The sequence below is a fragment of the Syzygium oleosum genome, unplaced genomic scaffold, assembly GCF_021117445.2.
Source record: "Syzygium oleosum isolate NSW1041296 unplaced genomic scaffold, Sole_v2.1 Sole_v2.07, whole genome shotgun sequence".
Taxonomy (NCBI): domain Eukaryota; kingdom Viridiplantae; phylum Streptophyta; class Magnoliopsida; order Myrtales; family Myrtaceae; genus Syzygium; species Syzygium oleosum.
In genome coordinates this window covers 6,377,084-6,404,182 of record NW_026607491.1, presented here as the reverse complement: position 1 = coordinate 6,404,182, position 27,099 = coordinate 6,377,084, and the positions used below count along the sequence as shown (strand labels likewise).

At 40.4% G+C, this 27,099-nt stretch overlaps 2 protein-coding genes and 1 pseudogene across 3 annotated transcripts; 1 reads left to right on the top strand and 2 right to left on the bottom strand.

Moving 5' to 3' along the window:
• Window positions 1-908: 908 nt before the first annotated feature.
• On the bottom strand, window positions 909-8,418 carry LOC115676103 (copper-transporting ATPase HMA4-like). Of its 2 annotated transcripts, none has more exons than XM_030598986.2 (9): window positions 8,223-8,418; window positions 7,123-7,414; window positions 5,683-6,428; window positions 5,083-5,554; window positions 4,816-4,983; window positions 3,776-4,030; window positions 3,024-3,146; window positions 2,254-2,739; window positions 909-1,625 (listed from the first exon to the last, which is right to left on the bottom strand). In XM_030598986.2, exons 2-9 carry the CDS (start codon window positions 7,378-7,380, stop codon window positions 1,185-1,187), a joined length of 2,949 nt encoding a protein of 982 aa, XP_030454846.1. In that variant the 5' UTR covers window positions 7,381-7,414; window positions 8,223-8,418; the 3' UTR covers window positions 909-1,184. The 2 variants fall into 2 exon arrangements, with proteins under 2 accessions (XP_030454846.1, XP_056169281.1); XM_056313306.1 differs by having other exon boundaries at window positions 8,241-8,418.
• Window positions 8,419-17,294: 8,876 nt separating this feature from the next.
• Window positions 17,295-18,169, bottom strand: LOC130138634 (tetrapyrrole-binding protein, chloroplastic-like; annotated as a pseudogene).
• Window positions 18,170-18,381: 212 nt separating this feature from the next.
• Window positions 18,382-24,875, top strand: LOC115676212 (outer envelope protein 80, chloroplastic). The gene is made up of 16 exons (XM_030599097.2): window positions 18,382-19,160; window positions 19,538-19,631; window positions 19,787-19,869; window positions 20,001-20,098; window positions 20,196-20,265; window positions 20,477-20,570; window positions 21,377-21,458; window positions 21,595-21,630; window positions 22,090-22,243; window positions 22,557-22,694; window positions 22,829-22,899; window positions 22,988-23,066; window positions 23,138-23,253; window positions 23,476-23,623; window positions 24,117-24,186; window positions 24,483-24,875. Exons 1-16 carry the CDS (start codon window positions 18,528-18,530, stop codon window positions 24,635-24,637), a joined length of 2,121 nt encoding a protein of 706 aa, XP_030454957.1. The 5' UTR covers window positions 18,382-18,527; the 3' UTR covers window positions 24,638-24,875.
• The last annotated feature ends 2,224 nt before the right edge of the window (window positions 24,876-27,099 follow it).

The following is a 27,099-nucleotide window of genomic DNA, read 5'->3' as shown; positions in this document are numbered from 1 at the left end:
CTCTTTTCCAAAAAAAAAAAAATGCTCTTTTCTATAGTGTCTCCCTTGTTTCCCATGTTTTTTCCTTTCTTTTTGTCGTCTTTTTTACTGTCCCTGCTAGTGATGTTTTTTAATAAATAAATAAATCGGTCCAATTCTCACTTTAGAACCGGGAATCGCAAATCACCGGTTCCAGTGTCATGGAACCGGGAATTGGACCGACGCCCTTGGGAAGAGCCCAGAACCGATCAATTCGGTCCTGTCCAGTCCAAGCGGTTATCGGTTCGGGTGATTCTTTGTGCTTACCCCTAATTTTCATATAGTCCGAGAACTAAATTGAACATATGCCAAAAGTTCAAAGATCATATTAATATATTAAAAGTTCAGGGATGACATTGTACATTAATCTAAAGTTCAGGGACCACATTTAACAATTTAAGAGTTTAAAGAATGACACTTCACATTGAACTAAAGTTCTTGGATCATATGTGTTGTTTTTCCAATTTTTATTGTAATTCCTACATAAATTACTATAACATTTAACCATATTGATATTTCATGATCAACGAGTAAAATTTATTCTCGATCAATGAGTGCCTATTATTTTCCGGAAAATGGTTACTTGAGCCCCCGATAAATCACATCTGTCGGGCACATAACATTGGTCACGTTCTCGCTTTTTACGTGAATACTTCTTCTCGCGATGCATGTCGATCGACCCTGACATGATCATGTCGATCGACCCTGACATGATCATGCCGAATTTAGCTGCGTGAAGTTTGCATGTATAAATTGGCTATCGCTTTTCAATAGTAGAATAGGGAAAATTCACAACTGCAATTAGCGTCCGAGAAATCACAATCCGTGCATTTTAAGGCGATCCTACGCAGTTTCATCAAAAAGTACGTGAGGCTCCACCCGAGCTGAGCTTATTCAATGATCGCGTCTACTTATGCATTGCTTTGATTACTATTACATCCACCGCCATTCACCACAAGGTGGAGAGAAGCGATGAGTCTCGACTAAGCTTATAGGATTTGATTGCGGTCGCGACACATCGGTGGGTTAGATTTCTGAAATCACAACTCCGAAGTGACGATCAGTCGAGGGAAACACAAAATGACATTTGCGATCTGCAGCAGAAATTAGGATGCATATCTAACCAAAAGCAGTCTTAAAGGAGCGAGGCATTTGCATTTACCCGCTTAACCTTGTACAGGTACAAATGCAGATTCGGGGCAATAGTTCTGCCCTTGAGCGTCGTGGACGTCCAAAGGCTTCTTGTAAGACTGCAGCAGTAGAGAGGAACAGACCACGCTGAGGGAGGAGGCGGCCATGCAGGCGCCGGCAAGCCAAGGTGGTAGACGGATGCCGGTGAAGGGGTACAGGATGCCGGCGGCAATCGGCATGCCTAGAATGTTGTAGCCGAGGGCCCACACGTAGTTGAGTCGGATGCGCGACATCGTCTTCCGGGACAGATGGATTGCAGTTATCACGTCCTCCAGGTTGCTTTTAATGAGAACTATGTCCGCCGCTTCTATGGCGACGTCGGTGCCTGCACCGATCGCCATGCCGACATCTGCTGCAACCAAGGCTGGTGAATCGTTGATTCCATCTCCCACCATTGCCACTGTCATCCCTTTTGTCTGCATCGGATTTAAATTTTCAGTCAAACCAGTTCGTCCTTTACAACGTACGCAGCAGGACAACTTCATCAAACAGAGTTGAGGCACATGAGCAGTACATTTGTAGCATAAGACAAAATAAACAGAAAAGGGAGCCTTGATGCTCAAATAACATTATACAGTTCTAAAGGCTAAAGCTTGTGGAAAAGTGGATTCTGATATATTTTTGTTCAGAAGTCTCTGAATTCCTCATTTGCCTCCTTGATTATGATCAAATGCCACGCATCGTGCTTAAGCCAAAACCAACCTAAGAGTAAGGAAAGTCGATCAGATGAGTTGGTAGTCATCGCACAGCAGTTCTACACTACACGGTCCGACTCTGTCAAATCCCAATATGATGCACATATCTGCCATCGAAACTGATGCCTCATGATGTAAATTTTGTAAAACTCTAGAAGGGATAGAACCACCTATGAGATCGTGTTCAAATTTGTTGTATGAAATGCGTCCACTCATAACTAGGACGCTACTTCCGACCTAAAGAATCCTTAGCAACACAAAATGCTCCCTCAAGTCAACTAATTTACCTTGGACTATATAACAATAACCATATAAGATTGGCGCAGTCCACTTTAGAACTAAGGCGTACCTGCAAATCTTTGATCTTGTCAGCCTTTCCTACTGGGTCTGTCTCAGCAAAAACCTTCTGGATACCGACTTGCTTTGATATAGCCATCGCTGTGGCCCAGTTATCGCCGGTCACCATAATACTTGAGATGCCCATAGAGTGAAGAAAGGATATGACACGCCTAGCCTCTGGCTTTACTGGATCAGTTACAGCAAAAGCTCCGGCAATCTTTCCATCAATGGCAACAAGCACACAACTACGAGCCATTTGCTCATTTTCTGAAATGTAGTCCTGAACCTCACGACCAATAGCCACATTAAAGGCCCGCATGAGCTTCCTGTTGCCGACTAGAACCACTTTTTCTCCCACTTTTCCGCTCACCCCAGCTCCTGGGTGCACCTCAAAGTCCTTGACCTCTGCATTATGGTCAGTGCTGGATCCGAATTTCTTGCGCAGCCTCTTAGCGTGTTCCATGACAGCTTTTGCCATTGGGTGTTCACTATTCACCTGAATATTACAGACAGTTGAAAAATCACATAAAGAGCACTGCCTTTATCCAATCTACTATCAAATGAATGCACGTCTACCTGAACAAAATTAACTCGAGGTCACTTCTTTGAAATACAAACAATTTCCACTAAAAGAGTAAAATGTTGAGATTGAATAGTGGCGTGTCAGAATATCTCATAAATTACATCCACTTCATTTTTCCATAACCACTTCAACATATATCTGCTTAATGATCCAACTCTCATATTAGGACGATATTATACTACAATAGAGAGACGCACCTCTGCAGCGGTAGCCAGGTCACAGAACTCCTCCATTGAGTAAGACGAGAAGAGAACAGCACTAACCACCGCAGGCTTTCCAATAGTCAATGTCCCTGTCTTGTCAAACACTACTGTTTTCACCTGTAAACAGCAAAATGTAAATATATTGCATATAACAGAAGTTAAAATATTAGTAAAAGAAATTGGAAAGGAGCTCACAACAGATTCAAGCCATCTATGATATAGATTTATCAGTAACATGTCTAAGTTCAACAACATGCACTTACAATCATTCTCAAAGAGATTGCAATTTGCAAATAATACAAGGATTTGCAATCAATAGAACACTGTCCTCTATCTGTATGACAGGACAAAAGAAAAAATGGTTGGTGGCATTCATGTCTTAACAGAATATATGGCTCAGAATACGACATCTGACCTATGAGGCAATTATTACTAACTAATGTAACCACCAATGGAAGGAAAAAAGCGAAAAGTACCTTCTTTAGCATACTTAAAAACATTCAAAGTGACAATGTGGTGTTGTTTATAGATCTGGTCATTCCACCCTTGAAACAACCCAGATAGATATCGAGAACCAAATACTAAAACATATATTAAAATGTAAGACGACAGAAAAAAGCAAGAAAGGCTTGTCTGGAATAGTAATACAGTGAACAAAGCAGCACACATTCTTCAGGAGTAAATGAATGTCCGCATTTCCAAGTAATGATATTGCTTAGTTGCAAGACAATGGTTTCAAATCCTACCCTGTGTGCCTTTTCAAGTGCATCTCCACCTTTGATAAGCACACCTTGCGAAGCACCCTTGCCAGTGGCAACCATGACAGCCGTGGGAGTTGCTAGTCCAAGGGCACAAGGACAGGCAACCACAAGCACGGAAATACCAAACTGCAGAGCAAGTTCAAATCCATCCATTGCTTTTGGTATCCACCCTTTAGGATAGAGACCAACTTCTCCAGGGATAAACCATCCAAGCCATGTAAAAAATGCCGCCACAACAACCTGTATGTAGAAGAGAAGAAATCATAATTAATCGATTCATTATCCTTAAAAGAAAAGCAAGAGTAAATGCTAAAAAGATTGCCACCATTAAGCATTTTATTATTCAAGGTAGTAAATTGTGTGCTTCTGATATGCCCAGTAATTAGAAAAGAGCAGTGGCTGCTTCAGAAAACTTAAGTCTATGTACGTTGCTCAGCCTTGAACAAATTAATTTCACTAGACATGTTGACTTCCATACATCGAGATCAACCGTGGCCAAGTATTCCGCGAGCTATCATAATATACAATCTGTCAGTCTACATCGACTTCAACGTACCTCAACTTTTCTCACTTCTACCTAGCGCTATTCCCTTCAAAACTAAGGTCCAAACTTAAGTGAATTGTTTCGGCAAAGGAATGCTAGGTATACAAGTCCAGTGAAATATCAACAACTCTAAGATGGAATGAATGAAGGATGACAAAATGAAAGAAGGCATGGACATATCTCCAAAGAACAATGAAGTGAAAACAGTAACTCTAGTGAAGAACTCGGTCTGCAAGCTTTACAGGCTTCCAGATTGCGAAAATGCATTTCTCGTGCATCATATCTCCAAAGTGTGAATTTGAACTGGTCTCCACAACACAAAAATGAGAGAAGAAAAAGAACTATGCCTTGAAAATGAACAGCCCGGTTTGTAATCACAAAGCAATATCATCGATCAACAAGGTAACTACATAAAGCAGGACCAAAGAAAAGAGACTTACTCCTCTTACCTTACCAAAAAAAAAAAAAAAAAGAGACTTACTGTTGGCACGAAAAATCTTGAAATTTGGTCTGCTAGTTTCTGAACAGGTGCTCTTGCCAGCTGAGCAGCTTCAACCAGTTGAACTATTTGAGAAAGTGCTGTCTCCGACCCAACATGAGTGGCCTTAACTAGTAAGCATCCATTCTCATTCATGGTTCCACCAATAACCTATGCATCCAAATAGAGGACAGGTGAGGTGCCAGTTAAAATTGCAGTGCAAATATAACTCCAGCGTATGAGATGCCAAGCAAGAAGACAAAGCGATACCTTGTCGCCTGGTCTTTTAGCAACTGGCGTAGCCTCCCCAGTGATCATACTTTCGTTGACATGGCTTTGGCCAGTGACGACAATCCCATCAACAGGAACCTTTGAGCCAGGAATAATCTTGAATACGTCATTCCTTTGTATGAGTTGAGTGCTTATTTCCTCCTCTGAAATAACATTCCCATCATTATCCAATTTAACCAAACAAGCTGTATCAGGTGCCAGATCAGTCAACTTGGCTAAAGCATCTGAGGTTTTCCCTTTAGCTACCACCTCCAAATATTTTCCCAAGAGAATAAAGGATATCAACATGGAACTGGTTTCAAAAAAGTCCTGCCCTTCAAATTTATCAGAAGTCAATGCCTTTATCATGATATATACAGAATAAAAGTAGGCAGCATTGGTGCCCAGTGCAACCAGAACATCCATATTAGCTGACTTTCGTCTCAACGCATGGTACGCCCCCACATAAAACCTACAAAATATCCAAAATCAGAAAAGTTAGCTGATTCTCAGAAGTGATCTTGACATCATACGCTCTGAAGTGTGAAAACTCAACACAACATAATCAATAATTATGACTTTGGGAATACATTTTCCTACCTTCGGCCAATGACAAACTGCACCGGAGTGCAGAGCATCCATCTCAGGAGCATCCCAATGCTGAGCATGTTGTATATCTTATACTCTAGCCAGTTCCCATAAGGATGAAGCATCGGCAGTACCATAGAGAATACGAAAACTGGAACTGAAAAGAGGCAGCTCAACAAGAATTGGTTTCTATACATCCGTACTTCCTCTTGTTGCTCAGATTCTCTACGTCTTGGAGCAATATAAAGGCTCGCGTTGTATGATTTAGACCCGTTGCTGGCTTCCTTTATGCAATCTATTAGGGACCTTGGACCGGTAAGGTCTGGGTCATAGGCAATAACGACCTTTTCTTCTGCCAAATCCATCTCAACTTCATTCACACCTTCAGCTGACTCAAGGGTGGTCTGAATAACAGCTGCATCTTCTGGGTTATTCACTCCTTGAAGTTTCAAATGCACTTTGTTCAGATCATTACCCGTTGTGATAAGATCAGCCCCAAAACCAGCATCTTCTACAGCTTCAATGATGCGATTGGTGTCGATAATGTTTTTATCATAGTGAACCTTTGCTTCTTCTAGAGCTAGACCAACCACAGCTTTTTTTACTCCATCAACCATTGAAAGGGTACGTTCAACAGACTCGGAGCAGCTAGTGCATGCCATTCCTTTGATTCTAAGACGACATACCACGATATCTTGTTCTGGAAAGTCCGAAACTGAAAAACCTGCTTCCTCGATGCTCTCCTTAATCTTTCTTACCTAATTATAGAGCCATAAATTTGTCGTTTCTCATTAACAAGACAGAATGAATGGATCACAAGCAAAATTGAGAGCACATCTTATAAAAAGTACAATTAGAGAGAAGAGAGACGGATAGAAAGACAGACGGACAAATAGATAAATAGATAGATAGGTAGATAGGTACTTTCTTTTCATTAATGCACTTTTCTCCCGCACCTGTAAGGTTTTTGGGAAAATTCGCAAAAAGATCAAAAAGTTCATGTCTTCTCACCACAAATCCATCTCCAGAACTTGCTATCATAAAATTAAAACACACATGATAAACTAGAAACATTCTCAAAGAAATGTCATTACACACGCGCACACACATGCACATTCTTTATGTGTGCACTGCCATCGACTTGATCCACAATGCTCTCAATAGATGAACTCAATATCTGCAATTTATTGCTCTTTCAAAGCGATTTTGGCACTAAAAAACGGGGATGATCTAGACTTACTATCCCAAGTAACATAAGAGGAGAAATAATGCTGCCATTTCTAGTAAAACTTGGATCATGTTCAAGTCGATTATTTCAAAAACCAACAATGAGAGAAGAGATTGCAAATAACTCACACATAATCTGATTGAACAAAGGAATGTAAAAAAGACGATGCCCTAATGTCTCGCTGTATGGGGAACAGCATGGATTAATTGTTACAGCTGACTTACATTTATTAGCTCTGGAACATATGTCACTGCAGCATGGCCTTGAAGTGGCGACACCAACACACTCTCAACCCCATTAAGCTTTCGAACAGCTGATTCTATAGAAACTGCGCAGGATGCACACTCGATATCACTTACTCTGAATGAAATACTCCGTACTCTGTCATCTTTTCTACGATCTGTCGTGCTTGAAGAGGCGGTCACACCATCGGTAGGTTGCAACAGAGGCATTTTAAAGTCGTCATTCCCATTTAATTCCATATTAATTTTTCTTGAGATTTAAGTTAGCCTAAGCCTGCAAAAACAAATCAACAAAATAGCAGAGTTACACAATCTGGTCTTTCTATAGCTAAATGAAAACTGCGGTACGTCCATGCAGTGATTACAAGGTGTGAAAGGATATCGCTAATAGATTTATCCGTCACCATTGCTAATTATAGCTAAAAATGCTGCTGCACAGAACTCCAATTTGGGTCATCTTAAAGAATAAAACAGCGACAGACATTCGGTTTATCGCTGTTGACATGCATTCGACAACTACACAGCACTGGAGCATGCATAATCTCAACTTCAGTACCAAGTCACGAAACAAATCGCAGCGCATTGTCTCTATGAAGCAGAATGCGCAAAACAGAAGTTCAAGCAGTAGGAGGGCTTTGTACATCGGCAATTCAAACAGCCTGAGCACAGAAGACGATGAAGTCAAGCGGAGCAGAAAACCGCCGCGCAAGGTCGATTCCGCAAAGCGAAACTCAAAAATAATTAATCAAAGCACGAAACTTTCACTTCGCAAAATCGATCGGAGTGCGGACTAACAGAGGAGCTCTCGCGATCTCATCACACGTAGGAAACAGCAACGTCACTAAAAAAAACAAAGGGAACCAGGAAAAGATCGTCGCAGAGCTCAGCTGGTGAACCCGCAGACATCATCACATGCAGCTCTGCCGCAAAGCTGCCGCGAAGCCGTGAATACGCAGAAACGCTCTATATGATCACGCAAAGAGGTACGCGTCTTCGGAAGAAAAGAAAGAGGAGGGAACAAAAAGAGAGGGGCGGAATTCAAAGCGGTCGGACGAGTTTGCATCAGCAGAACTCAAACAGACCGGCAAGCGAACGAGTACCCGCGTTAGACTCGACCCCCGCAGCCGCCGCCGCCGCCGCAGCCTCCCGAGCGATCAGGTTTAGGAAACCGACGGTCCCAACGGAGCCTCACGGGGACGGCGAAAACCCGCGAGCAGAACAGAGCACGGGGCAGGCAGCAATCAAACAGGAGCAGCTATATAGCAACACCGAAAAGGCGGTGGTGGTGGGGGCGGCGCGCGCGTAAAGCACACGTACCTGCTCGCGATCGCTCGAGCCGGGGGGGGGGTTAAAGCAAAAGGCCAAAGCTGGAAAAGGCGATGCGTCCTGCGAATGGAAAGGGCGATGGCGATCGATCGGTTCGAGCTCCGTCGCGAATTTCTAGGGTTTTCGCGCAGAGACAGAGAGAGAGAGAGAGAGGGGGAGAGGGACGAAACGGACAGAGAAAGAGCGGCAGAGACGGAGACGTGGATGACGGAGAGAGTCTCGCTTCGCGGACCGCTCCGTGACCCGCTCCAAAAAAATTCGTATTTTCGCCGACTCCCCTTCCTCTCCTTTTTTTTTAAATTTTTGAATCCTTAACGTCTTCCTCCTCTTGTGCTCTCGCGTTTTCGTGGGGCTTCTCAGGATCCCACCGTCTCTATAACTACACTACAGCCACAACCGCCATCGCCGCGAAATCCCGTGCCCCGCCCGCCAACCATTTTCCCTCGTTCCCCACCACGTCCCGCTCGGTTTCCCTCCTTCCTTTTTCTCCTCTTTCCCACACGCAATTGACGCGGTCCAACCTTTTAATTTCGATTGGTTTTTCCGGTCGACCGACGGTACCGACCACGGATAGGGAGCCTCGGGTCGGAGCACTCCGCACTAGGTTCTTGGGGCTCGGGCACCGTCCTCCACCACCCTTGAAGTCCTAGGCCCGTTTCTTCCCAGGTCCCGGGCCCAAGACGTCCGGGTCTTGGGTACGGGTCTTGCTTGGGTTTCGAGGGTCCAGCCTTAGCATGGGAATCGGTCTCTCGTGCACCTCGCCCGAGTGCATCGTCAGATCTCACGAGCGATGTATAGGAACATCTCCTTTAATGGCGAACGCGAAAAAAAAAAAATTTCTTGATTAAAGTTATTGGGCTAGCCTCGAAGTACCGAGTCAGGTATCAATCTGAATTGGCTCGGATGTCACGACGACCACGTGCGATCGCGAGAAACGACGGGCTGGCCTAATTTAACTTTGTGTGCTCAACAAGGCGGTCGAAATAGAAATTGGGCAAGTCCGCCGGAAACAATTTTTAAGTATACTATAAAGATAAACAAATGATACGGTGGATGACTTGAGTTTGAATACTTCGTAACAGATACTGGGGGATCTATTCCACAGCTTTGATTAATCTACAGCTATTAAATAAAAGGGTGGTGGTCAAATCACCGTGATTGATTTTTAAATTTATTTATAAAGGGACGAAACGAACTTATATTCACACGTCGTGCTGTGAATAACGCGGAAACTGACGGATTTTACAATTCAAATCAAACACTAGAAGAAGAAATCACCGGAGAAAATAATGAACAACGACAAGGGCATCGGATGATTCGGTTCGATTATCTATATCTGCTCCACGGGCAAAAATCAGCCGCCAAGAAATTCACTAAGAATCCAGAGACTACATAGTTTACAGTGAACGTTAATCAACCATAAATTACGCTCGAAGCAAAATCACATCTCTTCTGTGTTTGTAGTACGTAGTAATTGAATAGAATTCCATCTCTTCTGTACATAATATTTAGGGAAAATTTCATTTTGGTACTTAAAGTGGGGACCTTTTCTCAATTTGGTACCCAAAGTGGATATAGTCTCAAATTGGTACCTAAAGTGCCAATTCAGTCTCAATTTGGTACCCAAAGTGCCCATTCAGTCTCAATTTGGTACCTGAGTTCGCCGGCCGGTCAAATGCTCATCGCCGGCAAAGAAATTTACTTGTTCGCTACGGAACAAGATTTTTTAAAATTTTTATTTCTTTTTCTTTTTCCTTTTTCGTTTTTTTTCTTTTCCTTTTCCTTTTCTTTTTTTTCCTTCTTCCCTCCGCCGGCTATAGCCGTGGCCGGCGGAGGTCGCCGGCGTCAGGCGAGGGCCGACCCTTGCCGGATCTAGCGAGGGTCGCCCTCGCCTGCGTCGGGCGAGGGCCGACCCTGGCGAGGGTCGAGGATGCAACCGAAGAAGCGAGAGCGGTAGGCGAGAGAAGAGAGGGAGTAGGAGAGGCAGACGAAGTGGGAAGCCATGAACTAGTCCTGCTCGAGCCCCATGACGATGATCTGGGCGTGCAGCTGGTGGATGTGGGCGGAGTTCTTGCAGGACTTGAGGAGGGTGACGATTGACGGCAGCTTGGCGGAGGTCGCCGGCATCGGCCCTCGCCGGCGTCGGGCGACCCTCGCCCGACGCCGGCGACGGTGACCCTCGCTAAATCCGGCGAGGGCCAACGCCGGCGACATCTGCCGGCCACGGCTATGGGCGGCGGAGGGAAGAAGGAAAAAAAAAGAAAAGGAAAAGGAAAAGAAAAAAAACAGAAAAAGGAAAAATAAAAAAAAATAAAAAAGTTTTAAAAAAAATACTGTTCCGGTAGCTAGAACAGTAAATTTCTTGCCGGCTACGGTGAGCATTTGACCGCCCGGCGAACTCAGGTACCAAATTGAGACTGAATGGGCACTTTGGGTACCAAATTGAGACTATGTCCACTTTAGGTATTAAATTGAGAAAATGCTTTCACTTTGGGTACCAAAATGAAATTTTTCCTAATATTTACAGGCCTTAAATTTTTCCTAATATTTAAAAACCTACTCAAACTGGAACACAAATGAGGCAACCTACTTGGATCGGTTAGTTTTACAGGCCTTAAATTCGAAACATATTCTCGCACGTCAAGGTAGCGCATGATAACCATTCTGGTTCTGTCCAGAACTGGTTTCTGTTCCCAGAAATAGCTTTGGACCAGAAACCCGTTTGGTAACGCAATTCCATTTTTCTATTTCTGGAACAACTTTTTGTTCCAGAACCGATTCTGAACCAGAAATCAGAACAAAAAAAAAGTAGGTTTTCTATTTCTAGACAAAAAATGAGAATCATTTCTGAGAAAACTCTTTTTTCAAAACACATGTTCATCTGGAAGTCACGATCTTTGAGGTGAGAAAAAAAAGCAAAAAATCAAAAATTTCAAAACTTCATAGAATGGTTTAGAATCTGTGGCTACCCACTTTGAGTGAAATTTAAATTTTGTTAGGTGCCAAAAAAAATAAAAAAATAAAAATAATTCACAAAATGGCTTAGAATACCTATGGTCACCCACTTTGAGCGAAATTTAATTTTTTTAGATGCCAAAAAAAATAAATAAAATAAAAAATTTAAAAACTTCACAGAATGTCTTAGAATACCTGTGGCCACCCAATTTGAGCGAAATTTAATTTTTTTTAGGTGCCGAAAAAAATTAAAAAAAGCAAAAAATAAAAAATTTCAAAACTTCACAGAATGGCTTAGAATACTTGTGGCCATCCACTTTGAGCGAAATTTAAATTTTTTTAGTTGCCGAAAAAAATATAAAAAATAAAAAATTTCAAAACTTCACAGAATGGCTTAGAATACTTGTGGCCACCCACTTTGAGAGAAATTTAATTTTTTTTAGATGCCAAAAAAAATTAAAATAAGAAAAAAAGCAAAAATTTCAAAACTTCACAGAATGGCTTAAAACACCTATGGCCACCCACTTTGAGCGAAATTTTTTTTTTAGGTGCCTAAAAAAATAAAAAAAAATCCAAAAAATCAAAAATTTTAAAACTTGACAGAATAGCTTAGAATACCTGTGGCCATCCACTTTGAGCGAAATTTAAATTTTTTTAGGTGTCGAAAAAAATAAAAACATAAAAAATAAAAAACTTCATATAATTGCTTAGAATACTTGTGGACACCCACTTTGAGCGAAATTTAATTTTTTTTAGGTGCCGAAAAAAATAAAAATAAGCAAAAAAGCAAAAATTTCAAAACTTCACAAAATGGCTTAGAATACCTGTGGCCACCAACTTTGAATGAAATTTTATTTTTTTTAGGTGCCGAAAAAAAGAAAAAAAAAATCAAAAATTTCAAAACTTCACAGAATGGCTTAGAATACATGTGGCCATCCACTTTGAGTGAAATTTAATTTTCTTTAGGTGCCGAAAAAAAATTAAAAAATCAAAAAAATCAAAAATACCATTTGGGCACCTAAAAAAAATTAAATTTCACTCAAAATGGGTGGCTAGAGGCATTCGAAGTCATTCTGTGAAGTTTTAAAATTTTTGATTTTTTTATGTTTTTATTTTTTTTTCGGCACCTAAAAAAATTTAAATTTCACGCAAAGTGGGTGGCCACAGATATTCTAAGTCATTATGTGAAGTTTTGAAATTTTTAATTTTTTGCTTTTTTTTTCACCTCAAAAAATTAAAATTTCACTCAAAGTGGTGCTGGTATTCTAAGCTATTCTCATGAAGTTTTGAAATTTTTGAGTTTTTGAATTTTTTTGGGCACCTTAAAAATTTAAATTTCACTCAAACTGTGCCACATGTATTCTAAACTATTCTGTGAAGTTTTGAATTTTTTGATTTTTTTTGGCACCTAAAAAAATTTAAATTTCACTAAAAGTGGGTGGCCACAAGTATTTTAACCCATTCTATGAAGTTTTGAAATTTTTTATTTTTTGATTTTTTTTGAAAAAATTAAACAAATTTCCTATTTTCCCGAAATCTGAATTTTTTTATTTTTTGGAAATTGTGATGAATTTTTCTAGAATTTTTCAATTTTTTTGGATTTTTTGAATTTTTTTGAGATTTTTAGGAATTTTTTGGATTTTCTAATTATTTTTATTCCATTTCTAAAAAAATGGATTTTTGTTCCTGGAAATAGAATTTTGTGTTGTTTATCAAACGGTTTTTGTTTCCGGAAATAGAAATTTTGTGATGTTATCAAACGGGTTTCTGTTTCAGATATAGAAATTTTTTGTCGTTATCAAACGGGTTTCTTTTCTCAGAAACTCATCCTGAAACCAGAAATAGAAATTTTATTTCTATTTCAGGAACTCATTCTGGAACAGAATGGTTATCATTTGCTACCCAAGTGTCGAGAAAGTGATAAAATTTAATCTAGTAAAAACTAAAATATTATGTAAAGATTTGTTAGTTTATAGATATGTGATTTTAAATTGTTGAAATAGCTAAGGATACGAGGGAGAATTTAACAACTATCTTTGTATTCGAATTTCGAAGACAATACCTTCAAGATTATATGACCATTATCTTGATTATCATAAATTACGATTTTTTCAATCTACAATATTTCAACATAATAATTTATTGGGTTAATACCACGAACAACCTTAAATTGGTATACCCGTAACAAATTTATCCCAAACTAATCTCTTGACCACAAAAAACCCAAAATTAATACACCTGTGATAATTTTACCTTCCAGTAGTTTTTATTAAATTTTACTGTCAAATTTCTAAGTTGGATGACATGTGACAATTTGACGGGTGTACCAGTTTGAGGTTTTACCCTTTGTTTGTAATAGGTATACCAGTTTGTGATTTTTCGCGATATTGATCCAACTTAACGGGGGGTAAATTTATCATAAATGTACCAGTTTGGGGTTTTCGTTAGTCAAAAAATTAGTTTAAGATAAATTTATTACAAATATACCAGTTTGGGATTTTTCGTGATAAAAAATTGGTTTGAAGCAAATTTGTCATATATATACCGATTTATGATTTTTTGCTGATTGATTCTCAAAACCACTACGATTTGATCAATACCAGTCCGTTTTAAAATATCTCGAAAATAAATATTCGAATCATATCGATATTAATTGCAAAACAACAAAAAGAAAAACCAACAAAAATAACAATAATTAAAAAGCCATTCAGAGCCGGGAGGGCTAGCACTACCTGATGATATACCTTTCTTCTTCTTTTTTTTTGTCAAAATGATGTACCTTTATGGAATTACCCAAATTAGCAGTATCATTAGACCCTTTTTTTTTTTTGGCAGACATGTCATTAGACCCATTTTGCTTTCCATAAATTCCCACGATCGAGGGAGCTTGTCTTGCTAGAATTCATCATTGTTCCAGAGAATCTCCTGCTCCTCCAGCCACGCCTGGCTGGTCCTATCCCACGTTAAAAGTTCACTATTTTTATAGTGCTTGCAGCTTTTCACTCTGAACATGTGGCCTTTACCCATACAAACAAACTTTATTTATTGACCTTGTCCTTTTATCATTTAGTGCAAAGGGGCGCCAATAAGTCCATAAATAATGGAACATGGACTGCGAAGATGATGGGCCCCCTATCTGTTCCACCTTGGGGGCATCCACGTTTGTGAGATATGTCAATGACATAGGTGTATATATGTCACGGGCTGGTTGAAGCAGCGTTCCCTTAGCCATGCAGCTTTTGGAATTTCTCCCCGAGTTGGCCTTACTCGCTCGGAAGTACATTCACGAAAACTCTAGAGAGAGAGAGAGAGATGGCTGTGACCACCATCATGTTGTGGTCCAAAAGGTTCAACATGTCCAAAAAACACGGAGGAGGAGACCGCAAGAGAACAAGGGCATGCCATAACCCATTCCGAGGACCCGTTTTGCTATTCCACGGGGCCGCTTAAGTCACGGCAATTCAAGTAATTATTCAGATGAAACATCGTGAATAGGATAAGATTGAACGACGAATTCTTTTTTCCGTTTGAGAATTACCGAATATACAATGAGATATATTCATCACCGCATTCCTCTTTTGCGTACGACAAAAGACATGTCGTTTTTCAACAAGACGATATATGCTCGGTAGCGCTTTTTTCCCGTTTACAATCATGTCCAACCATAAAAAAATCCCGACTACTTAAAGTTTCCACTTGGGATGAGCACTCGAGATGCCCAAATGCAATCCATACGTATGATCACATAGTTGTCATTTTAGAAGATTATATGCAATGATTTGTTAGGTGTGTGGATTGTCAGTGATTCCCACTTCACAAAAGGGTCCCCATTAGCCCACTCAAAATGTCATTGGTTCCAGTGCTATATACAGTCAACGAGTCTCTTGGAAGGACGTCTAATCACATTGATTCTAGTTGAACTCACACCACTCTATCAATCTCATGGGTCAGCACAGTAGGTTTTTTTTTTTTCCCGAAAGGTTGGCATGATAGTTGAGTGCTCGGACTTCTTATCTTTGGCGATAAGCGAGAAGTCCCTAATTAGAACCCTGCGGTCATGAATTATATAGGCCACTGGTAGACCTATCAAAATAGATTATAAATCCATTTCTTCACCCATGTTTAATGGACTAAGTTGTTATGCGAGTTAGTTATATTTAGTAAATGGGTCATAAATGAGTTTAGAACGGTGAAGCTCAAAATAATATAGGTATTAAATAGGTTTACAAATTACTTAGACCCAACTCACTATTAAGACTCTTTCTTCACTCTCTCTCGATTTTCATTCAATCTCGCACTCGCTTGCTTTGTGCTCGCACCTCAATTTGGGTATGAATTTTTCTAGATCGGGTTAAATATATTTTAATGTTTTAAAAATATTGGTCGGGTTGAGTATAAGTTACTATATTTGTATTGCATGGAATAGGTCAATTTGAGTCAGACAATTTTTCGACCCGATCCACCTGTTTGATTGGTCTAGCTAACAAGGGGTTGAAGACTTCTTAAAAATGAGGAATTATTCGGTGCGGTTAGAAACATGGATTTACAATATCGAAAATTTATTTGAAAAAATCTTGATGGAGGGCAAATATGTCACATAAAAACACGTTTGAGGTTTTATGTGTCGCTGTAAGTATAGTTTGAAATTTTTTCTGTCGAAAAACTTTTAGAATAAATATGACATAGTGGACATAATTTGGGTTTTTTTTTTTGGTTTTTTCTATAAAAATTAATGTGTATTCTAAAGGTAAAACTATTCGGGCATATAAAAAAATTGTATTTAATATTGTGTTCGAGTAACGCGATCTTGAACCTAAACAAGATTTGAAAAGCAAATTCACACACAAAAAAAAAAGAATAGGAAAAGGAAAAGAAATGGATTTGTTGATAGATATGATGAAGATATGTTTAGTGGCTTTTTAACCTAGCATCATAAGTTGGTAGAGAAAAGAGGTCCCTAGAAGGATGGCTTTCCCAGAACTTCGGGAGGGTGCTTCGCAAACAATAGCTGCAACTGGATAGAGAGAATTCGTAGCTTTTGACCCACCCGGCATCCCCTACAATCAAGCTCCTATTGATCCGATTCGGTCACTATACATATCCGTCGTTTTGTGCTACGTTCTAGTTACGTCCTGAGCTTTAATAAGGATTTCATGGTTGATAGTTTCGAGTCTCGAACTAGAGTCTCTTTAGTATAGTATCTAAATCCTGCATTTCTTTTCTCGTTTCCGCTTCTGTACAGTAACGGGATATTAGGGCTTTAGCCAGGAAGTAGGAACTAGTTTGAAGTACAGGTTTCCCTGTGCTGGTACTAGAAAATGTACTAGTTCAAGCAGTAGGTTTGGTTATAAGAAATAGTCTCGTAGTGGAAAAAAACTATTTGTTTCGTTGCCCACCCTTATATAATAGGTAATGTGATATCTATCATCACATCACAGAACAAAAACTAAAAGAGTGTGCCTTTCTTAGTGCTTGAGTCTTAGTATCAGATAGGGTTCTCATTCCCAGCACTAGATTAGTCATTAACAGCGCGAATGATAATTATTATGTTTCAGGGAACAATTTTTAATAAATTATTATATTTTTATTCCTTGGATGAGTGTATGCGTTTGATAATGACACAAAATTTCTATTCTCGAAATAGAAATGTAATAGAAATTTGTTTGATAACAACATAAAATTTATATTCTCTCGGTTGATGTATTGTACAGAGAAAAGTTTTTATCACTCCTGTCTTAATCACAAATGTAATTGTGAATAGTACAACATGTGATTACAATATGTGCTTGCTTTCGAATTGTTGTCTCAAAATGAAGAAGCGATTCTTTAATGCTGCAAATGATCTCTCAATGAGATTCTTTAATGAAGAATGCCTATAGTTGAACGATTCTATTGTAGTTTAATTTGAAAACCCTTTTGGGTAGTGGCTTTGAGGAGGCATTCTTATCCTTCAACACCTTCAACAACCCGCTATTCTCGATTGATGAATCATCATGGTCTTGTGCCTCTTCTTCTTTCTTCTTCATCGTTCATGTCAGCGAAAGTAGGGTGAATGAGGATGCTGTTGAGCAACTGACTCCCTCTTAGGGCATTGGTGAGTGCCAAGCGACCTTAGGAGTGTCCTTATTTAGCTCCCACATAAACTCAGTTGGGAATGACCTGTAATTGTACTGCTCAACCACTATGTCCAACTTCATCATCCACCTGACCTTGATAAAGAACCTTGTGAAGTCCCTCTTGGCCTTGTCCCACAGCCTTTTCATGGATGTTGTATCCAAATTAGTCACTGTTGTGGCGATCCCATAGGTTGTCGATCGTCTTGAGGTTGACTACAATGATGAATTGGACCTCGGAGAAATAGATGTAGTTGCACTTGATGGCAACGTCGTCGGCCAAGGCGATGAGAAGGGAGCGGGTCTCCTCGTCGACCTGCCAGAAGATCTTCACGGCGAGGTGGCGCTCAAGGAGGTCAAGGGAGGTGGAGGAGGGGGAGGGGGTTGGAATGTGAGTGGGAGTAGAGTTTTTATTTTTATTTATGCTTCAAACCTATTTCTAGTATAAAAATTTATCCCGAAAATAGAAAAATGAAATTGCGTTACCAAACGAATTTTTATTCCAAACCTGTTTTTGAGAATAGAAAAATAGAAAAACAAAATGTTTATCATGCGCGCTCGAAGCACAAGTGCAACTATCAAACCATTTGTTTTTTGATTCGGTGTGCCTTGAGCAGGCCAACTAACATTGCCATGGGCCCTGGCAAATCTCTGTCTAGGCCCATCAACAAAGCTACACTGTCACCGTTAGATCACAACTCCTGGGCTCTGCCTCAGAAATCGGTCCAATAGGCCGGGCTCTCCGAACACCACCCGAATGAATATCCGACCCGTTTCATCCCCGGTATCGAATTGGCAGCCCCGAGCCCGAGCCCGAGCCCGAGCCCGAGTCCGAGTCCGTCACTCCACTCGCCAGTCCCAGTTCGGCTTCAGCGACGGCATTAGCTTCGCCTTCTTCATCTTCTCCGCCGTTCCTAAAACCCTAGAATCGACGGAGGTTTCCGTCTCACCGCCATTTTCGGGTCCACCGTCATCTGTCGCCGGCGCGGAGACATGCCTCGCAACGACGGCGTCCGCGTCACCTCGTCGTCCATCAAAATCCGCCGCCTGTCGCCGCCTCCGTCGCTGTCGGATCTCCCTTGTACCTCCCATGACCCGACGTCACCACTCGCTAGAGCAGCTCACCTGCTCTCTCGATTCATCGGGTCCTTCGAACACCGCGAGCGGGAGCATCGGCTCGGCCCGATGCCGCCGCTCCTGAGCTCGCTGTCGCTGTCGCTGGCTCGGCCGAGGAGATCGCCTCCGCTGTGTTCCGCTTCCCTGTCGCTGAGCCAGCCGGACGGTGCGGCCCAGCCCGATCCGGGATACAAGGACGGCTCGGCGGTTCCGCCGGTCGAGTCGGCTCAGTCGGAGTTCGAAGCTCGGAAGGGGCAGTCGGTGAGTCGGCACGACGAGGAGAGGATGTTGATAAGCGAGGTTTTGGTGAGGAACAAGGATGGCGAGGAGCTCGAGAGGAAGGACCTGGAAATGGAGGCGTTGCAGGCGCTCAAAGCTTGCAGGCCCAACTCGGCCCTCACCGTGCGCGAAGTTCAGGAGGATGTCCACAGGATCATAGATAGCGGATACTTTTGCTCTTGCATGCCGGTGGCCGTTGACACTCGGGACGGTATCAGATTGGTGTTTCAGGTGATACTTTGTCTCTTTGTAGTTTGTTGTTCGGGTATCTGCTGGTGGTCGTAATTAATTTGATGTCCATGCCGGATGTTTTGGACAAAAATGTGTTCTTTCTTTTTGAATTATGCTTGAATGTTGCTGTATAGAATTGGAATATTGCAATGAGATGCTGGTGACTTGACTGGGAAACGATGAAGCAGTATGGCTAGGTTTCAAAATCCTATCTTCCTGCTAAATGTTACACTCGGTGGCTAACAAGATAGAGTTGGGATAGTTTGGGTTCCTTTCATCAGTATTTAAAGTGTCAATAACCACAAAAGCTCGTTCTAGAACTTGTATCTTGCTTTTCTGATGCTGTGATCCTTGTTACCTCTGTCTTGTGTCACAAGGTAGAACAAAACCAGGAGTTCCACGGGTTGGTATGTGAGGGGGCTAACGTTCTCCCATCAAAATTTTTAGAGGATGCTTTCCGGGATGGATATGGTAGGTTTTCTATTATATCTTCCCTACAATTATACTTAGGACACTGTGTTTGATGGAGTACAATAGTGTCTCCCTTTCTTTATTTTCATTTTGCTGGATGGAGCTGCACTCGAATGATGTCTACATTGTTTTGATTTTTGTGTCAAGTGGTGCAGGAAAAGTGGTTAACATCAGGAGATTGGATGAAGTGATAAATTCCATCAATGGTTGGTACATGGAGCGTGGTCTCTTTGGCTTGGTATGCTGTCACGCTTGCACGTTACATTGTTAATTGTGTATTTTACCCTATATTGTGCAGGGATTCTAAATAATTTCTCAGTTAATTTCTTCCTATGAGTAATAGTCTGTTTCTACCTATTGTTAATTTAGGTATCTGATGTGGAGATTCTTTCTGGAGGAAATTTAAAGATGCATATTTCAGAAGCTGAGGTTAACAATATCTCAGTACGTTTCCTCGACAGGAAGACGTAAGACTCTGCTATTGGCTTTGTTGAAATGCATGCATGTACTTTGTAGAATTGGCTATCAGCAATCGATAAGACATTCATTTTGTTTAATTTTCAGCGGCGAGCCAACTACAGGGAAGACAAAGCCAGAAACAATACTTAGACAACTCACAACCAAGAAGGGACAGGTATGATGGATCTTAACTTTCTCTGTCCTATACCCAAAAAAAATATAGAGAGAGAAAGGAGGATGGAGGAGAATGAAATTGAAGAAGACTGGGGTTCTTTCAGCTTTGTCAAAGCTTAATTTTTTGTTTTTGTGGGGTTGGGGGCATAGTGGCTGGTATATCAGGTGCAGATCTTGCACAGAAGCTTTAAATGGGACTAACATGCTTGCAGGTTTACAGCATGCTCCAAGGGAAGAGAGATGTAGAGACTGTTTTAACTATGGGAATCATGGAAGATGTTAGCATTATTCCACAGCCTGTGGGAGGTAAAATGAATATTTTGCATTTATTAATTTTTTTATGAACTTCTTTCCCCTGCATCTTTGTCATATTTCTTAAGACGGGCAATTGAAACCCCCTTCCCCAACTATACTAGCATGGTGAGCCGTTACTAATGTTAGCTGGATAGTCTGTAATTGATCAACTATAATAGGCAGTAGATTTCATCTTTTCTGTTTTTTTCTTTGGAATACCATGGTTAGAAACTGTCGCTCAGTATGACTGGGAAGTCTGGCTGCATAAATGGTGGTAAATTTTCTTTTTGGTCAGCAAATTGTGGCATTTTTTTGGGGTAAGTAGTAAATTGTGGTAAATGATGACTACACCCATATGAGCTCCAAAATTTTGTTATTAATAGACTGCATCCTTCCTTTACGGCTATCTGATACAATTCTTAGTTCTTTTATATGAACTGTTCACATATGCAATATGTAATTTCCACGAATCAGGCTTGAACTTTAAAAGCAAAATTGGTGGTTGTTGCTGATAATTTTGATTGATGATCTTATTCTACTGATGCGTTGTTGAGTGAAGAATCCCGTTTTGTGAAATAGAGCTGTTGGATGAATCGGGAATTAAGGAGTTCTAACTCTAGAAGCATGTGGATAATGAGGAGTTCCTGTTATATACTGTTGTACTACTTTTGGTTGACTTATACTTTTATTTGACATTATTTTCTTATAATATTTGATAAATATTAAGAAATTAAATTCTTCTTAATCTGTGTATTTGGGCTTTTGTGTATTTTTTTAATTATTGACATGATGAAGCTTACAATTTTCTTATCTTATAGATACCGGTAAGGTTGATCTTGTGATGAATGTTGTTGAGCGTAAAAGTGGAGGCTTTTCAGCGGGTGGTGGCATATCAAGTGGGTAGGACACATATGCCTGCATGAAGATTATGCTAGGAATTTCCTATGCATTGATATTTTTTACTTATTTATTAGTTTGATTGATTTTTGACACATTTATAATACAACTTTTGACGTCATGGTATTTTACATTGTAGGATTACAAGTGGACCCTTGTCAGGGTTAATTGGAAGGTAAAAATGAGGACTGCCCTATGCATCATTACTTAATTTACTTGATGGTTGCATGCTCTTGATGGAATGATTTTAATCACATGGGCTTGGTACTGCCTTATGCCTCTTGGCAATGAAAACTTCTAAAAGTAGGTGGTTTATGCTTTTACGTCTTTCGGGATATGCCGTATAAGCAATTCGGTAAATTAAAATGTACTTAAAGTTGGATGAAGCTGGGGTGTAGCCAGAGGTTGACAATTGAAAGGCGAACTGCTTCAGTCCATAGAGATCTGTATTCCTTAGCCCAAGTCAAACCAACACCATGCTCATCAAACTCGTAATGCATCTCCTGGTCTTTTCTGAAGAAAAGATAGAGGATCATCTGACATGTACATGAAGGAACAAGCTTTTACTGTTGCATGATTTCAGATTTTGCATGGTCATGATTTTAATTCATGCCTGCTCATACTTCTGTTGCAGTTTTGCATATTCTCATAGGAATGTTTTTGGGAGAAACCAGAAACTCAACATATCCTTAGAGAGGGGACAAATTGATTCAATATTCCGTATAAACTACACGGATCCATGGATTGAAGGAGATGACAAACGGACATCTAGAACAATCATGGTTCAGGTATGGTATACAATTCTCTTTAAATCTTGCCTATGCTATGGTTGATTTATCACTTATATAGATGCTTTTTGGTCTAGAGGTTTTTGAAGAATATTTAGTATATTAAGATATTAATGTTAACTAGATGAGTTCAGGTACTTGTAAGTTAGCTTTTCTCCGTATGCTTTATTTTATAAAAGGAGCTTATTATTCATCCTTGCATTAAGTCAACTGAGTGAAGATGTATTGGTTTGTGATCTCTCTTCCCCTGTTGCAATCATGAAATCTTAATGTGGTGTCAGAGCTTGATTCCTAACGCAACATATTTCAACAGAATTCAAGGACTCCAGGTTCACATGTCCACGACCAACCTAACAGCGGTAGCCTAACAATTGGACGGGTCACAGCTGGTGTTGAATTCAGTCGTCCAATTAGGCCGAAGTGGAGCGGTACAGCAGGACTAATTTTCCTGGTACGCTGCCAAACTTTCTTCTATTTCTATGCTGATGCGTACTGTAGCCAAATTATGGAAGTCTTGTGCCTCAGTCTTCCCTATCTTCTGCTTTAAATTTATCTTGTGTGTTACCTTTTTGGGTAAATTTTCAGCATGCGGGTGCTCGTGATGACAAAGGAAACCCTGTTATTAAGGATTTCTTCAGTAGCCCTCTTACTGCAAGGTATCTCTACATTATGGATTGGATATTTTGTTCGTTTTGGGTGAATTTTTTTTTTTCGCTCTACATTCCCTTCCTTTCCTTTGTCCAGTGGGAATACTCATGATGATAGTCTACTGGCCAAACTTGAGATGGTCTACACTGGTTCTGGTGATCGTGGGTCTTCAATGGTAGACAAATTTCATCTCTTCAATGTACTGTTTTGGCTGTTTTGTGGGTTCTAACCCTTTCATGTTAACAGTTTGCATTCAACATGGAACAAGGAATTCCTGTTTTGCCAGAGTGGCTGTTCTTTAACAGAGTGAATGCCCGTGCTCGTAAAGGCATCGAAATTGGTCCTGCCCATTTTGTTGTAAGGTATCATATGCCAATTTATGGTTATCTTTTAAGAGACTCTAGATAGCCCTGTGTACTAAAATGCAGACGATTGAGGAACTTTCAAATGGCTTGACAGTAAAAGAAGCCTTGAACTTGGGAGGGTATTTAACTGTGTGAAATTGCTGTTTGTCAGCATCTTTTGTACTTTTTCTATGATTTGATGAAAATTGTTTCCTCATCGATTGTTTGTTCCATTTGTAGTTTGTCTGGTGGGCATGTGGTTGGTAATTTTTCTCCTCATGAAGCGTTTGCCATTGGTGGAACAAATAGTGTCAGAGGCTATGAAGAAGGTGCTGTTGGCTCTGGCCGATCTTATGTTGTTGGCTCTGGAGAAGTTTCATTCCATATGGTGGGTGACTTTTGTCATTGTGCAATTTTGCTCTTTGGCTAATGGTTTCCTCTTTCGTTGAGCCTCAATCTGGGTTGCCATGCCCACTCAACTATTTTCTTTAACTTTCCGTTCAGCCGTTTGTGGTTCCTGTTGAGGTGGTTTCTTTTCACCTCGAATCATGAGTTTAGGCGCCTAGATGTTATCATACAATCATAAACTAGAGCATACTACTTTGGTTCTGTTGGGATGTCCCTGCATATAATTCACCATGACCGATGGTTTATTTTGGGACTGAAGTTCTCTTTTGAAGTACAATAACTGGAATCTGAATTTTTGTTTAATAGCTATATTCTGTCTTTGATGATTGCAATATTGTTTAGAAGAGCATAATGCCTCTCTCTCTCTGGTGCATGCACTATGGACATGCGCATTTTGTCCCCACTTATTTAATGCCCTGGATGTGAAGCCATCAGTATGCTAACCATCAGTTTTCTGTCTTCTTGTTCTTCAGTTGGGGCCCGTTGATGGAGCTCTCTTTGCAGACTATGGGAGTGATCTAGGATCAGGCCCAACTGTCCCTGGTACTCTCTCTCCTCTCTCTCTCGTTGCATTCCTACATGCGCGTGCACATATAACACGAGTGGCGAAAAAAGATGTGACATCCCTACCTACTAGAGCTTTGATTGAAAAATTTACAAATAATTTATGCTTGTTAAATCACGGGATCTCCATGAAATTCCAGTGAAAATCATCACAAAGTTCCTATTCCTAGCTCCCCATAAAATAAAAATACATAATGTTTTGCTCAAAATTCCTTAAGTTGTTTATATGTCGGTCAGCTTTGGCAGAACTAATCCTAAGTCGCCTTGTTATTTAGGTGATCCGGCCGGTGCAAGGTTGAAGCCCGGAAGTGGTTATGGATACGGGTTTGGCATCCGTGTGGATTCACCTCTGGGGCCACTGCGTCTTGAGTACGCATTTAATGATAGGAAGGCTGGCAGGTTTCATTTTGGGGTTGGTCATCGAAACTAAGTCTTTATCCCCTCTCTCTCTTGCGTTCTCTCTGCGATGCCCGACTTGGATGTTTGAAGCCTGTGTTCAATTCAAGTTCGCCTACATCCTTATCCTGTTTGGAGGAGGAGAGAAGGAAGATGTGGGCCTAATAGAGTTTTGGTCATCAACGAACATTTTCGTCTCTTTGTAAATGCCGTTGATTTTCATTATTTTCGGGATGAAGCTAATCGACCTGTTCGCCTTGATTGAATCAAAACACTCGTAAATCTTCACCTTTGCAAGCTCACATCATCAATGTCATTGTCTCCTCACGAATTTTGGAGGAGGAATACATGGAAGCGAGAACCGATGAAGGTTTCACCTTCAAAGCGCCGTGATTTTGCAGCGGAAGTTTGCTGTACGATCATCAAATCGTTAGAAAATATTGAGGGGGATGAAAACAGAAGTCCTTTACATAGGACGACAAGCGACACGAACTTTTGACTGTCCATTAGCTTTCCCCAGGATCATCATCCGGCCATTAGATGGGTGTTCGTCAGGCGTGTGTGCATGTTCGTGCCCGTCCAATATTAGAGAGCGTGCATTTATGTGAACAGTGCGTGGTATGTATTTGAGCGGTCACTGCACTGCCGTATCGAACCGACAAATTGTCCTCCACGTGTCTCGTCACGGCATTGACATGGCATCTTGTATAAATTTTTCGTAATCTTTGTTTTTTCTATGTTTGGGAGCATATGATAGACTGACGCACGACCTTTTTGACCTACGAACCTCTCTGTCTATCTAAGCTCCCTGACAGATTGGTACGTAAGTACTTGGGTTCTGCTTGTCCCACCATTCGCTTTCCTCCGTTGTGAATCTTGTGGGGGTCAAGCCTTATACGAGACGACAGACCAATGTACCTTTACTATAGTCACTTCTTGCTTCACCAATTATTCGGTCGACGCGAAGGTTTGGGCCTCGTCGATGATTCCGTGGATGGCGAGAACCGTCTAGACCAACCCTTTTAACGTGCCTTTGAGCCTTTATGTACGCATCGCCTCTGTCTGTCGTATCTGTAAGCTTGGTCTTACTGACAACAATGGACGTTTCTGTCTAGTTGATCACTTATAAAGGAAGTCTCTAAAATTTCGATAGCAATGGACATTTCTGTCCAGTTGATCACTCGTAAAAAAAAATCTCTAAAATTTCAAATCTCACCGGCTTAAACTAGATCCTACTCATTCTCTTTTCAACTCTAATAACTGCCGACTATTTATAGACCTATCGTAGTACACATGCGATCATAGTTAGTATCGTCACGTGTGCATGATAGGGAAATTAGGGTAATGGGAAAACCTAACCGCAACTCGAAAGAATGTGGCGGTAACGGCAATGGCATTGTGCTTACCCTCTCATTCAGGTAATGTAATGTTATCGGTATCATAGGACAATTGTCATTGCCACATAAGCAGTGTCGCTACAGTTTCACCTATATGACGGAACAACATGCATATGAAAAAAGAACCACGATATAAAATTGGGCGAATTAAATGTCTAGATTGTACATATAAACAATTGAAAAGCACGTTGCAAAAGACAATATCAGTTTTTTTTTGTCAGACAAAGGCAATATCAGTTAAAAGAAGCACAATTGTGTTTCATTCAAAGTAAAAGAAGTAGAAAAACTGAATCAACTTTCAACGCGTCTTTGAAATTATATAGAACACTTTCACGGATCTTAAGTGCACCCAATCAAAAGAAGTTATATCGACACACTTTCTACGGGAGCATTGCAGATACTTTTGCCATTCACACGTCTTGACAGCACTTGCCTTCCATCATTTGTTTTTGAGGAAAATTACCAAAAAAGTTCAAAATCTATTGCGCTCGTGACAATTCAATTATAAACCTTTCCATTATGGTAATTTAGTCGACCTTTTTGACATTTTTCCAATTGAGTTCATCTGGCTAACGTTAGCTAAAATTGTTGGCATGGATATTGGCTATCCTATGTGGTACTGCCGGTGCTGAGGTGGATATTTCTTAAAATATTTTTGTTGGTTTTTTCTTTTTTCTATTTTTTCTTAACTCTTTTTTTTTTGTTTGGATCACCGGCCCTCAATGTGACATCCAAAAATTTCTACATCAATTAATAATATGTAGGAATTTAAAGACCATAAATGTCACTGGTGGAAATTTCAGTTGAATTGTTAATGTTGTAGTAGAGGAAGGTTCGACTTATATTTTTTTTTTGGGTAAGGAGATTCGACTTATATTTTTTGTGTCCGTAGTTTTTGAAAAAAATGATTATATTAGGGTTAAATTAATGAATATTTTCTCTTTGGTCGATTATTTAGAATGACGAAAAAACTTGTATCGCCACATTGGTTGTTAATGAGATTGATACGCTCCGAGATTACGTATCGGATAAGTGGTAGGTCGAAATTTATTAAGTTATGATTCTCCTAGTGTTTAGTAATTATCGCGGAACGTTTTAA